At 36.3% G+C, this 13,868-nt stretch overlaps 1 protein-coding gene across 1 annotated transcript; it reads right to left on the bottom strand.

The window, feature by feature from the left end:
- Window positions 1-5,267: 5,267 nt before the first annotated feature.
- Window positions 5,268-12,882, bottom strand: LOC150097923 (uncharacterized). Its single transcript, XM_090406214.1, has 2 exons — window positions 11,304-12,882; window positions 5,268-6,035 (listed from the first exon to the last, which is right to left on the bottom strand). The coding sequence occupies exons 1-2, from the start codon at window positions 12,741-12,743 to the stop codon at window positions 5,490-5,492; spliced, it is 1,986 nt and encodes a 661-aa protein (XP_090262340.1). The 5' UTR covers window positions 12,744-12,882; the 3' UTR covers window positions 5,268-5,489.
- Window positions 12,883-13,868: the final 986 nt, after the last annotated feature.

The raw sequence follows: 13,868 nt of genomic DNA, 5'->3' as shown, positions 1-13,868 counted from the left end.
TGATGAATTCCTCGTTCAGACTGTCCTGAACTTCTTTCCATTCAGGTATCTTCCTTAGTAGCACCCACTTGAACTTCTCAGTGTTTTCTAAACTGCACTTCCACATGTTCACATATCTAAGCTGGTTCCATAGAAATTCTCAACCTCAAAAAACTTTTCTGGACTTTAAATTGTTTACAGGATTTTCAATGTTCATGGCTACTTTTGTAGCTGAAATATTAACTTTTTCAATTAAGCTAATGTACGTTTGGAACGTAGACATTTAATATCTTGCAAATTACAACCACAATTTCAAACAGGGATCTTCAAACAATTTTCGCAACATAACGGGACATTTTTCTTGAGAAAGAAAATAAGAACGAAGCCCATCAAACATGCTTAAAATTCTGTCAATTGATGGACCCAAGGACAAAAATCTTGTATTTCCATGTTCTAACAATTTAGCGTAATTATTTCCTGTAAAGTCACAAACGTTTTTCAGTTTTTCAACCCTGACTGTGTATATATTGAAGTACACTTTCACTGCAAAACATTATATCAATTGGTAAACAGTCGACAGCACACTGGAGACAACTGTGTCTAATGTGTACCTCACAACCAATACCGATAATCTGCAACCACCAGAATTGGTGTTCGTGTTAACTGCACACAAAGTAACAATTTTGTTTTGGAAGGCAAATTTGTCACTTACTTCCTTCAACATAGCGCAATATGTCGGATGTTTCACCAGGTAAGAAAATAAAGTCTATAATTTTGTCTTTCCTCCAATGTGTATGGTGATAAAACGTTGGTAATTATTGCTTCTGATTTGGTACGTGCTGAAGAAAATTTTGGTTCATAAATTTTCGTTATCAATGTCGACAAGCAATCATTTGCGCGAAAACTTTGGCCGTGACGTACAGTATGATAAGCAACAAGAGCTTCACTTGCTGCAATTTTATCGCTTTCACCAGTGGCGGCCGGTGAAAATTTTAAGTGGGGGTGCTGCATATTCTTCTTCTGGTTCCCATCTGCCATACGGCCGGGGGAGGGTAGCTATATGCTACCATTCTAGGGAGAGATGATTATGAGCAAGGTGGTTTCCCGTTGCCTTCCTTGCCGTAAGTATTTATGACTGTAACCTGTGTGTTCACGGGGCCGGTTTGCCTACTTGCGGGATGAAAAACCCAAGATAAACTGGCGGAAAAAACCATGCTGCCGACGCACAAGACCGGCTAACTTGGCTATGGCTGAAGAAGATCCTTAAGCTCCTCACGTCGTGGACGGGAATCGAACCTAGGACACTCCTTCCCCAGGCATATGGTTGCGAAGCGCAAAGCCACTAGGCTAACCGCGCGGACTGTGCTGCATATACAAAATAAAATAAAATAAAATAATTAAAAATAAATAAATATTTTTTTCCTAATGAGTAACCAATTTATTAATAAATAAATTTACACATTAAAAAAATGCTTTATTAAAAATATTTCACCATCACCACGAACAAACACTAATAATAAAAGTTTCGTATCTCACAGAAATAACGCGCGCAAGTATACGATACACTGCCCAACCAAGCAATGTCGGAATGACCTTGTAACGTGCACTCACAAGCGCAAACGAATATCGGCGAGTCTGGCTGCATTTCGCCAAACGCAATAATTCTGACGCTGCGTTAGATCACAGTGTATTTGTTTCGTGTAACGATAATTGAAAAAATATAATTCTTTTCATATTTTCAACAGTGACACTCGTCATAATTCAGCCTTGTATCTATAATAAATAAATAATTACATGTTATTTTAACAAAATAAAATAAGATTTCCAAAAATAGTTCACCCTCACCACGAACACGCACCAAAAATAAAAGTTTCGTATCTCACAGAAATAACGTGCGCAAGCATACGATACACTGCCTACCCAAGCAGTGTCGAAATGACTCGTAACGTGCAATCACAAGCGCAAACGAATATCGGCGAGACTGGCTGCGATTGGTCGAACTTGATAATTCCGACACTGCGTTAGATCGCAGTGTATTTGTTTCGTAATCTAAAGCGTTAATCGAACAATTCCAGTTATTAACTATTCAATCACTGTCGAAACATAAGCTGTAACCTTTAACATGTTGTATTGCATTTATATAATGTTGTAAGCATTGTTATTATTTATAAACACAGACAAAATTTAAATTTTTCATTTTTTCCTTGGGGGTGCGCAGTGCGCAGTGTAGCAGTGCTTATGTACGAGTCGCCACTGGCTTTCACTATCACCATCACGTCTCACCATAAACGAGTTATGTTTTTAACTGAAGCCAGTCCGAGCGGTTAGCCTGGTGGCTATGCGTTTCGCAACCATATGTCTGGAGAAGGAGTGTCCTAGGTTCGATTCCATCGACGAGGTGAGGAGCTTAAGGATCTTTCTCAGCCATAGCCAAGTTAGTCGGTCTTGGGCGTGGGCGGCAGAATCCCCCCCCCCCCCAGTTTATCTGGGTTTTTCATCCTGCAAGCAGGTAAACGGGGTCCATGTACACACACAGGCTATAGTCATATAGCCTGTGTGTGTACATGATTAAGTACTATATCCTATGGGATATAGTACTTAATCCCTAATTAGGAGGGCTCAACCAGTCCTAAGGGGCAGTTGAGGAACGGGGGAAACCCCATACGAATAAATAAACTGAAGCCAGAGTCTTTTCAGCATCCTTATGTTTCTGGCTACGTAGATGTTGGTTGATGTCGCTTCTACCTCCATGAGCAACAGAAAAATGGACATTACAATGTTGGCATACCACTTTTGTTCCATCACTACACAGCTTGTCCAGTTTAATGAATTTGAATTCTTTCTTGAGATCGTCATTAAAACTGCAGTTTCACCTTTTTGACATTGCAAGGATAGACTTAAAGCTTTAAAAAATAAGACTTGAAAACACCGGCATTGAATAACAAAGCCACTGGTTAGCATACAGACAAAACAAAAGCTAACCCCTACAGCAGAACGAACGTGCAAGTGTTGCCAACATGGGATGGCCGGGAAAGAAAGAAAAAAAAAGAAATAAGCAGGTACTGTCCCGTTCATAACGGTACGTATGGTCAGCCTAGCTTAGATGCATATTTAGCTGTCAACCGACTTGTTATTACGGTAATGCAAGTTCAAGTCGCTGTGTGGCGTCTGTCTGCTAAAGTGAACGTAAGTATCTGTATGGACTTTGTTTCATGGCGATTTTGCGATATCTGAAAGTACAGGGCAGCGTGATTTTTATCAAATTTGTTTAAAACGTCCCATAGCATATGTCAGGGTTTCTCAAACATTTCCTACGACGGAACACTGTACTAATCCTGAAATTTTAATGGCACACCTTGGTTAGAGTCGAGTATCATCGGTCTCGTATTCAATGTAAAGCTAAGCGCACACTATCGCCGCAGCAGGCTGTATCGCATTGCAAAAAATGCGACAGCACACACACTATATGCGTGCCGGGCCGCATCGCATCGCATCGCATTGACCTTGCTTGTGACCGCACCTTTCCTAGAATAGTTACCTCCGTACTTCACTCGCGCTCGGAGATGTCGACAACTGCGAGCGGATGAGTCAAGGCCAGCCGCGCTAACCTTAATAGCACAATCGAAAGCGTCTGATTTTCAAGCATGATTGAAATTGTCGCAGCATTTAAAACCATTCCAGGCTCATATTAATTTTGATAATGTTTCAGAAAACTTATCCACTTTTCGCGGAACACCAGTGTTCCGCGGAACATAGTTTGGGAAACGCTGGCATATGCAATGAAACAGTCACATGTCTGGTCACTTTTCTGAACATACTTCCTATATCAGGACTGTAGATTACTTATCCTTTTGTGGGATTAAACACATAATGATGTGATATTGGTGTATTTTTTATTCTCTTAACCAGGGGCGGCTCGTGCATAGGCACTACGGAACTGCAGCACAATATTTGTCGATATATAAATATATTTATTTATATTTGCTTGTAATATTTAATTTTATCATCAACAATCCTATTCAATTTTCTTATTTTGTATAAAAAATAATAAAAATCCATCTTGTAGCACTTAGGAGGGCGCTAACAGCACTGTGTTTACCACAGTGTCATATTGCTACGCGGGGCAAGCATGTGCACGTCATAGTGAGATGCGAGCTATTAGCGTAATGCGGTACTGTCTGTCGCGCAGTTCCACTGTTGTTTATATGCGGTTTGCGCCAGTAGTAGAGTGTTCGTAGTGCTTATCGTGTTTACTCCGTCTCTTTAAATATTTGCACATTACAATTGAAGGATTTAATTGTAATGTCCAAAAATTGTAAATCCATTCCTTTAATTACAATTAAAGGAATGGATTTTATTTTTAAGTAATTTTGAATTATACTAAACTGTATAATTTTATCGATAATAAACAATGTTTTATCATGTTTAATTTTTTTTTTTTAATTTTTCCCACAATTTTGATATTTTATCCAAACACGTATACACTGTACTTATAGTGTGTATGTATATTTCGAAAGTTGCAGAACCCCACGTTTCAAGCCACGAGCCGCCACTGGTGGATGGGTGGGTGATAATGAGTGATCATCATCCTATATTTGTCATATTTCTTGCACACTTTTCATACTTCTTAAAGTTTCTCAGATTATACTCTTGCTCTCTCACTGACAATAAATTCTGCTTCCTAATCACCAGCCAAGAGAAAAACCAGCCCTCTCACTGTTGCCAGTTTCCTGGAAAGTGAGTAGAAGAAGTGTAAACAGAAATAAATAAACCCATTTACTGAACGGTTGTATTTACTTGGGTTCTATAAAATCCCTCTAATAGTTTGTATGTCTCTCTCTTCCACCTATTCTGCAAAGTTCGTGGCCCGCAGTTCCTTAATCTGTCCTAATACTCAACGTCCTACAATTTCAATATCATATTAATTACCCTTTTCTGAGCCCGTTTCAATATTTCTTTATCTCTTAAAGTCCGAGAGAGAAAGAGGAACCAGATCAGAGCCTGAAGATGCAGACATTCACAGCTAAATTTATTCATGAGTTAGACAAGCGACAACTTATGACCTGACATCATTACAAGAATCTCCGAGAAGCTACAAAACCTAAAATTTACTCAGTAGAGATCAGTAGGGATCTCTTGAAAGTTATAGCTTAGGGGCGTTAGAGCAAGCTTAAATCCAGCTCTGATCTCTTGATGATATCCAGTTGCAGATCTCGGAAGTTCTTTATAAAAACAAATTTTTAAAAACTAATTCAGTGTTTGTTAATATGAAATAAAAGTACAAAGTATCATTTTCTATTACATTTATTTACTTGAATCGAATCAAACTATTTATCTATCATCGTCATGAAATTATCAATAAAATTAAGTGTAGAGTAAATAAACTGTTTCTGTCCTAAAATGTGCACCTCAGTAATTCTGATTTCTTAACACTATGGTTTAGACAAGAATGCGTTGTTTCTTTTCTTTCTTTCTTTTTTTTTACCCCCCCCCCCTCTTCCTTTCCTTTGTTACTCTTTTGTATTGAAATACCTTGGGCGAATTTTCATTTCTGCCGACTTTAAGGGTTCATCTTTTTTCCAATCATACCACAAAATTCCCCTCCATCTGTCTGTTCTTGCCTCTGGCAGGAAATATTCCCCTGTAAGAAAGCCATGATAACAGTTGTTGAACCACCATCCTCCCTTGTATGTGGCAGCGCAGTTCTGATGAGGACTGTTATTATTACGATCGTATGTGCTAAAAGGTTTATTGTTGTGACTGCGAAGTGCATTAGCTGCAGGCATTGGCTTACCGACATATCTTCCAACGCGAAGGCGATAATTATTCTTTTCGTCTTCAATGGCAAATAAGTTATAGGTGAGATTGAGAGTATCGCCATCAAACGATTCGAGTGCCACTTGTAGTACGGTTTGGTCTTGACTCGTCAAAAGATGAATATTATCATTGCCAATCCAGAATTCCCCTTCGATATCACCAAAGCCGTGTTTATAACCTTCCCAGTTTTGATGAAAGCTGACTTGTTTATCCCCGAATTCACCTCTTCTCATGATGACCTAGTATAAAATAAAATAAAACGAGTTATTCAAAAGGGAAAAAAAGAAAAACTCTTAACAAGATATTTCATAAGGTCATCCGTTGCTAGAATTCTATTATTTTTATATATGTTAAAGTTGAAAAAATAAATCCGCTAACGCCTTTTATTCTCCAAAAAAAAAGGAGTTGGCTCTCTCTCTCTCTCACACACACACACACACACACACACAGCTGAGGAGAGTCTCTTATCCTATAGGTGAGATTCAGTTCATCTTGAGAGAGTGTATAGTATCTGCATGTATGAAAGAAATCACAAGCATCCATGCCCAAGGTGAAAATTGAACGAAAACTTCCTGGTTGGACAGAGGATACGCCAACCAGTCCGGCACTAAACTTGATGTTAGCTGAAATAACTATCAGAGACATCTTTGTAAATTAAAAAACAAGCACCGTCTGTTGTTCAATCGAGATACTCTCATGTATTAGCTATTCATGTTTAAATAGCTAATAGCTCTTTATTTATTTATTTATTTCAATCGAAAACTCATGAAAATATAGCAGGATCTGTATTTAAGTTTGTATATCTGAAAAGAGGCATGCGGTTGGGTGCCAAGTGAAAAGTTTAAAACAGAATAATTGAACTCCAAGAATAATTGAACTCTTTTTCAATGATAATACCTCTCTCAGTTGTGGTTAACATTTCTTCATAGTCTGGCATCAGTCTTTGAGGCAGTAGTCAGAAAAAACATTGAAGGAAAGGATTGTACAATAATGGAAGTGTCATAGGACTAATATGCTAAAAGCAAAACACAGAGAACGTCTCGAATCAAACTACGTTCCTATTTGCATAAGAAGAGATTTAAGAATTTTAAAAGATGATGGAAGCATTAAAAAAATTGTTTATTTCTCATGTTAAAACTTTTTACAGCAATTGTTTGGAATATTTGGACATGTGCTCATCCCAGTTCCTGGAAATTAAGACATTTAAATGGGTGAACCTTAAAAATAGAATATCATGGCATGATTTTGAGGCATCGTTGGAGTATATAGATTCTAATTTTGGAAAAAAATCGTCATAAAAAATCAAAAAAATAACCTTTTTGATGAGATTTCTTGTTTAAAGAAGTATATAATTCATTCAAAAATTGAAGAATGGAAGGAGAAAAAATGGGAGGAGATAGATGGGTTGAGATATTTGCATTTTTTGAGAAAGAAAAAGTGCCCTAGTAATATATAAAAAAAAAAAGAAACAGCGGAATTTGCCCTTTGCTCACCCGGGACAAATGCTGTTACAGAAAGAGTATTTTCAGTTGTGAATAAATTATGGACTGCAGAGAAAACACAATTAAAACTTGAGACAATAAAGGCCATTCTTATTGTTGGTCTTTATTGTATATAAATGGTTGATTCCTGTGAAGATTTTATGGGTGAAATATCAGAGGATGATGAATTATTGAAAATAATTCATTCTTAGGAAAAATATGTTTAAATTGTTCATTTGGAGAGTTTTAATAGATATTCATTGTATAAGTTAAATAAGTTTCGTGTGATATTTACTTTTGCATCCATTATCCAATGAGAATTTAAATAAAAGTTTCTTGATAGTTTAGCAGTAACAATATTATTAATTAGCAATAATAACAAGAATCAAAGCAGAATATTTTATTGAAAAGGTATGATTATATTTCTGTTGGGATAAGAAGGAATACAGCAATTTTAGAATATACGCCTGGAGGGAAGGCAAACCTGGAAAGCAGGAAACAAAAGTTATGCAACCAGTGGAACGTGTCCAGCATTGATCCTTGGATAATCTGGTCACTATAATGCAGGGCAGTGTTTCTCAAATTTCAGATATCCGCGTACTCCTTCTTAAATGTTCATTATTACCAAGTACCCCAAAATTAATTAATTTTTAAAAAAATAAATTCATTAATTAATTAAAAATAAATAAATTCATTAATTAATTAAAAATAAATAAATTCATTAATTAATTAAAAATAAATAAATTCATTGATTAAGTAAAAATAAATAAATAAATTAATTAATAAAAAATAAATAAATTAATGAATTAAAATTAATTAATTAATTAATTAATTAATTATAAATAAATTAATTAAAATTAAATATCTATTTTATTTGAATTTATATGTTCATATAAACAAAAATTATGATTTCTTTTAAAATTTTGGTTCTCTAGAGATGTCAGACGACACACTCTTATCAATTTCATTTGATCCAGATGCAAAATCAACGTTTTCTTGTTGCTTACAGCTACTTGTATTTGCTATATTGCTCTCTTTTGGGGGTTTTATAAATCCAATCTTTAACCAATGATCCATACGTAAGAATTTGAAAGCTAAAAAAAAAATACTGTATTTACTCGAATATAACTCTAACTTTGTGAAACGTTTTTTTATTTTGGGTATAATATTTGTTAAAGATACCAAGTAATTTTATAACCTTGGTTTTAATCCTTTTTCCCAAGTAAGCAAACAGACAAGTAAGTCAAGTTTGCTCCTGAACGTGGTTCAAGACTTATGGTGGTGGTGGTGGTGCAACACCAAGGCAACTCATGGTAAAGATGGATTAAGTTCTGATCACTTTCCTTAGTATTTCCCATAAATGTAAAACACATCTCCTAGGAGAGGTATGATGTTATACATTATGGGTGGGGGTCACTACCCAGACCGGTTTCAACCTTTATTGAGGTCTCATCAGTGAGTAGGCAGACCTTGAAATGCCAAGGTTTAAGTAATACAGAACTTATCAATTTTACCTATGCAAGTTGCCACAAGGTGCTTTGACCTTATTAATTAAGAATCTCCGGATGAGAGAAAGATGTGAAAAGTTTTTTACCTTGGGTATAATATATGTTAAAGATACCAAGTAATTTTATAACCTTGGTTTTAATCATTTTTCCCAAGTAAGAAAACAGACAGCAACCATGAGTTGCCTTGATGTTGCACCACCACCATAAGTCTTGAACCACGTTCAGGCGCAAACTTGACTTACTTGTCTGTTTGCTTACTTGGGAAAAAGGATTAAAACTAAGGTTATAAAATTACTTGGTATCTTTAACATAACTCTAACTTTTTTCCCCAAAATTAAAGATAAAAAATCGTGTTGCGAGATACGTGTGGGAATTTTCGGAAACTAAAGTTTTCAGAAAAAAACCGAAAACGGTGCGACTTACCAAGAAGCTCCTACTCGCTATCACTACTTTTGGCATTAAGAACAGTTTCTTTGTGTGCATCGTCAAAGTCATCTACCCAAATAGCGTCATCTTCTTTCCCATTATTTCAAGCAAAAATTACCAGTAATTTACAAGACTTGAGATACGTAGGGCAGCGAAGAACTGCATATGATTGGTGCGGTATTAACAAAAGATCGCGCGAACCAAAGACAAATTAGCATTTCAACAGTTGAGTTGAAATGCTAATTCCCTTCAACCGAATTCCATAATATCTGAAACACATTCACTATATATTTCTTAGTTTTAACACCTTAACGACGGGGGTGATGTCAAGCAAAACCATATGTTCCACCGGCAACATATGGTTTTGCTGGATAAAGTGAATCACATCCCCTCTCCAACAGAAACTGCTATACAGCAGTTTCTGTTGGAGAGGGGATGTGATTCATTAGTTAGTGCCGTTTTATTCCGGTTGTCTCTAATTGCACTGTTTGTTGAAAAATATAATGACTCCTTTAATTATGCATAGCCGAAAATTGCCACGTATCCCCTAACGACCTTTCGCGTACCCCCCGGTGGGTACGCGAAACACTGATGTAGGGCAACGCTTCCCAAACTGTGGGCCGCGTCCCCCTTGAGGGCCGTTAGTTTTGTTGAGGAAGCCATGAATTTAAACCATGTCAAATGTGTATGTAAGATGCTAAAAATGTAACATTTGCATTTGATTTTTGCATTATTCGCTGTGTATGTTTTGTATTGAATAGAAATACAATCAATACATGTCTGTATTATGAATTTTTTTTTTCGATGGGGGCCATGAAATATTTAAATTTTTCCAAAGGGGCCTTTATATCCATAAGTTTGGGAAGCACTGATGTAGGGTATATCAGTCTAATAACTGTATGGATCCTTTGTTAAATATTCTGTAAACGGCATAGCATAGTAAGCAACCGATGTTGAATATCATGACTAAGCCTGCTTCTGTATATAATGTGGCTATTGAAAGGTGTGACAACTTTGTACAAAAAAAAAAAAATCAATCTTTGACGAAAAATATTGTCAGTGGTTCGGCTTTATTAATTCTTCACCAGATTTTTTATACTATAATAATATAATTAGACATAGAAACACTCGTCTTCATTTTTATCGCTTATTTTTAGAAAACAAAACCAAACAAATAAATAACACGTAACTATAAATTCTGCAAAACAACTATATTGAATATGACTGTTCACAGAAACCACTGGGCGGTTCACTTTGATGAGAGACGACTTCGAATTCGCCAATCTCGAACAGTAATATGCATCAAAATGCCGAATTTCATTGATTTCTAAGCAGAAAGATAACGCTTGTAGATTATGGCACATCTAAGGGATTCCAACCAATAGGGAGTTGTTTTAGAGGAGAATTCATTGTTCTCGCGGAAGAATATTATAAAGCAACACGCAGTTATGTGGGGGTACTAGCATCAGACAAGCTAGTGTTGATCAGACAAACGTTTTTGCTCACTTTCAGGTGCTTTTCAAAATGCTTAAGTACCTATTAGACGTTTTACTTCTCTCCATGCACACCACAAGTTATTCCATGACGCTAGTTGAACGATTTTATTGAACTTCCGTGTCTGAAATAGTTTATTTATAGTCATTTGTAACATATGTTTTATATCGTTTATCATTTTTTTACTAATTTTCTAATTAAAATGGTCCGATATAATCCAAATGGCAGACGATGCATATACATTAACAGATATTTTAAAGCGCAAGTGTTAAGGCAATCCACCCAATCAGAATGAAATAATTATTTTGTATCATTTCGCAAACATGTTATGTACTTGTAGCTCTACAAATATCCTATTTAAACAAAAACTGCGACACATTTTAGTACGAATTTCAAAGACTTATTTTTATTAAACTCTATCTAGCCATAGCAAGTTTTATTAGATGGGTCTAGGCAGACGGACAAAACAAATTTAATAGACGCTTACTTGTCTTAAAATTAATCTTGAATATTTTGAGATACCAAAGTTGTTTTACAGAACTACTACGAGCAACATTCATTACGCATACTGCATATTATTATTATTAATAATACTCACCGTCCATCCCCCACCTTCAGTCGTCATATCGCAGAATGTTCGAACTGCACGAACACCTCCGGGAAATATGATGTACACTCCATCGCATGTTGCTCCACCTTTTCTTAGGTCGGCACAAGATTTCGCAGCCACTACTCCCGATGCCAGAGAAGAACATGATCTCTGAGATTGTTTTCGATGATCAGAAGTTACTGGAATTTGGTAGATTCCAGGTTGAGTACCCGATGCTGGATAATGAGGAGGAAATGGTGTATGTTCTCTACCAGACCCTGCAGAACCAGAAAGGGAAATATTGGGAGATGAAATTGAGGGATATCCTGGAGATGGAATTGAGGGATATCCTGGAGATGAAATTGAGGGATATCCTGGAGATGGAATTGAGGGATATCCAGGAGACCAAGGAGATCCTTTCGTATTGGGTATTATGGGCAAGTGAAATGGTGTAGTACCACGTGATCCAGGAACATATGATACTCCTCTACTTGGAGTTGGTTCACTGCATAAAAGTGCCGTCTCATTTAGTTTCGCCAACTTTTCTTCAAGTAGGTTTACTCCTTGGTAGAGCTCCTGTTTGATTTCTTGAGCATACTGACTAATATTCGTATAAAAGCTGTCTAAAGTTTTCTGAAACAGCAGAGCATCCGCATTCTTTCGAGTTGTCTTTCGTTTACTTGGTTTGCTGCTTCTTCGAGAACTTGGTTTTGACGAAATATCATCCTCTTCCTCTTCATCATAATCGGTTTCATCTAATCCCGGATTTCTACAACGATCCACTAGACTGAAGGCTACAGTTTTTAAACTGTTCAGTTCGCTATGTAATTGAGCTGACAAAACACTGATTTGTTCTTTAAACTTTCGTTCCATCTCGTCTAAATTCTCGATAAGAAATTCCGTTGTTCTTGGATTGCTTACGCCACTCTTAACATCGAATTGCTCCGTTCGGACACTTATATTAGCTTTCATTTCTTTATTCATCTCGTACAACGAAGTAATAACGTTCATCATTTTGCGTAGTTTATAATCCAGATCATCAGTCATCTGAGTAGTTCGTTTTTCCACATCGTCCAACTTTTCGAGATTATTGTCAACGCGTGTAAAACTATCTTGTAACTTTTCAACGCTCATTTCCAAGCTGGTAAGTCGTACAATGACACCATCAGCATTGCTGCCAAGGTGTCTGGACAATTCATCACCAACCTTCTGAAGTTCCAGTTTCTCAAGGAGAGTGTCAATCTTTTTATCCACATGGTCTAACATGGAGTTTATACGGATAATTTCCTTGATTTCTTGCAACTTATCATCCTTTTTCATTTGTTCCTCGATCCTGGCTACGATGGCATAAATGTCGGATAATGTATAATCATCCCTATATACAGTAGTAGTTTTAGCTGCTAAGATAACTCCCAGAGTTGAATACAGTAAAAATAAAGAACTTCCCATGTTACTGTCCGTCGCGATAAACGAAGCTAAGTTTCGTTGTTGGGACAGAAGAGAACTGTTGTTGTCGACGATGTCTGCGCACTTCTCAGTTCCTTCGAAGAGAGGAGGAGTAGGATGGGGATGAGGTCATGAATTCTGAGTAACTACTAAATGAAATTAGCGTCGTCTTTGGAAGCCCATTTAATGTTATGCTGTAGAAACACGGAACTCTCTTTACAAGAGTATCAAATATCGCACAAGCAAGCGTCATACACTTATCAGGTCAGCTGTTGATTGTTAAAGCCTGAAAAACATAGATGACATCTGACAGTGGCGTCATTTTTCTTAGTAACAACCCAAGGGAAAGGCAAAAAGAACGTTCACAGAACCCTACACTCGACTATATGCCTAATTAGCAGATTAGGTGTTTATACCGATGCGAAGATTGTTCTTCAATGAATTCTCAAATTTCAAGCAATTTTTGAGAACTCATAGGTTTTCCATCGATTTCCTTTTAAGTCACTATTTTTTTTTTTTAATCAAAATAATAACAATTATAAATTTGAATAGCTAAGGAATTGCGACTAACTGGTAACACTAAACTAATCAAACAGTTATCATAAAATCAATTTATATTCAAGTTTTCTTAGTTTAATGTTTACTTACACTTTTTACTATTTACACGTTTATTGTTTCTTATTTATTTATTCATTCTGTTAGCATTGCAATACGGAAGGTTAGTTATACAGAGCAGATACTACATATCAACCTTTTCTATTTCAACTGGAAATGTGGCTTTCAATTACCAATACTCTCTCTTAAAAGCAAAGTATAAGCCGACTGTTAAATCTTCCAAGTCTAGCATATAATACGTTTTTGTTAACCTGATGGCCTTGTAGATTTTTACAGGCTGGGATTTTTCATTGTAGTCAAGTCTCGAAGCCAAGACATATTGTAGAACAACGAGAAGAATGTTGGAATAGCACATTTTATGAATACGAAGCAGAGACCTGCATTAGCTGAAATGCTTATTTACAATTCGAATTAGCTTGATGTGTTCAATTTCGAAACTATTCACATCCAGTATAGCTGATCTTCGGAAAATTGAATCCAGTTTCTGTCCTAATGCGCAAACTTGTTTAAGGT

The sequence above is a fragment of the Typopeltis vanoorti genome, chromosome 16 (assembly GCF_054136105.1).
Source record: "Typopeltis vanoorti isolate ZY-2024b chromosome 16, IOZ_Tvanoo_1.0, whole genome shotgun sequence".
In the NCBI taxonomy this organism is placed as follows: domain Eukaryota; kingdom Metazoa; phylum Arthropoda; class Arachnida; order Uropygi; family Thelyphonidae; genus Typopeltis; species Typopeltis vanoorti.
Note: the sequence above shows the minus strand (reverse complement) of the source record. Positions and strands in the feature narration are given on the sequence as shown.

Bases quoted from the DNA above. Each gene is read 5' to 3' on its own strand.
- LOC150097923 (XM_090406214.1), bottom strand. From the start codon at position 12,743: ATGGGAAGTTCTTTATTTTTACTGTATTCAACTCTGGGAGTTATCTTA. The intron at 6,036-11,303 runs GTGAGTATTATT...ATTTTATACTAG, and splicing joins CTGAAGGTGGGGGATGGACG to GTCATCATGAGAAGAGGTGA.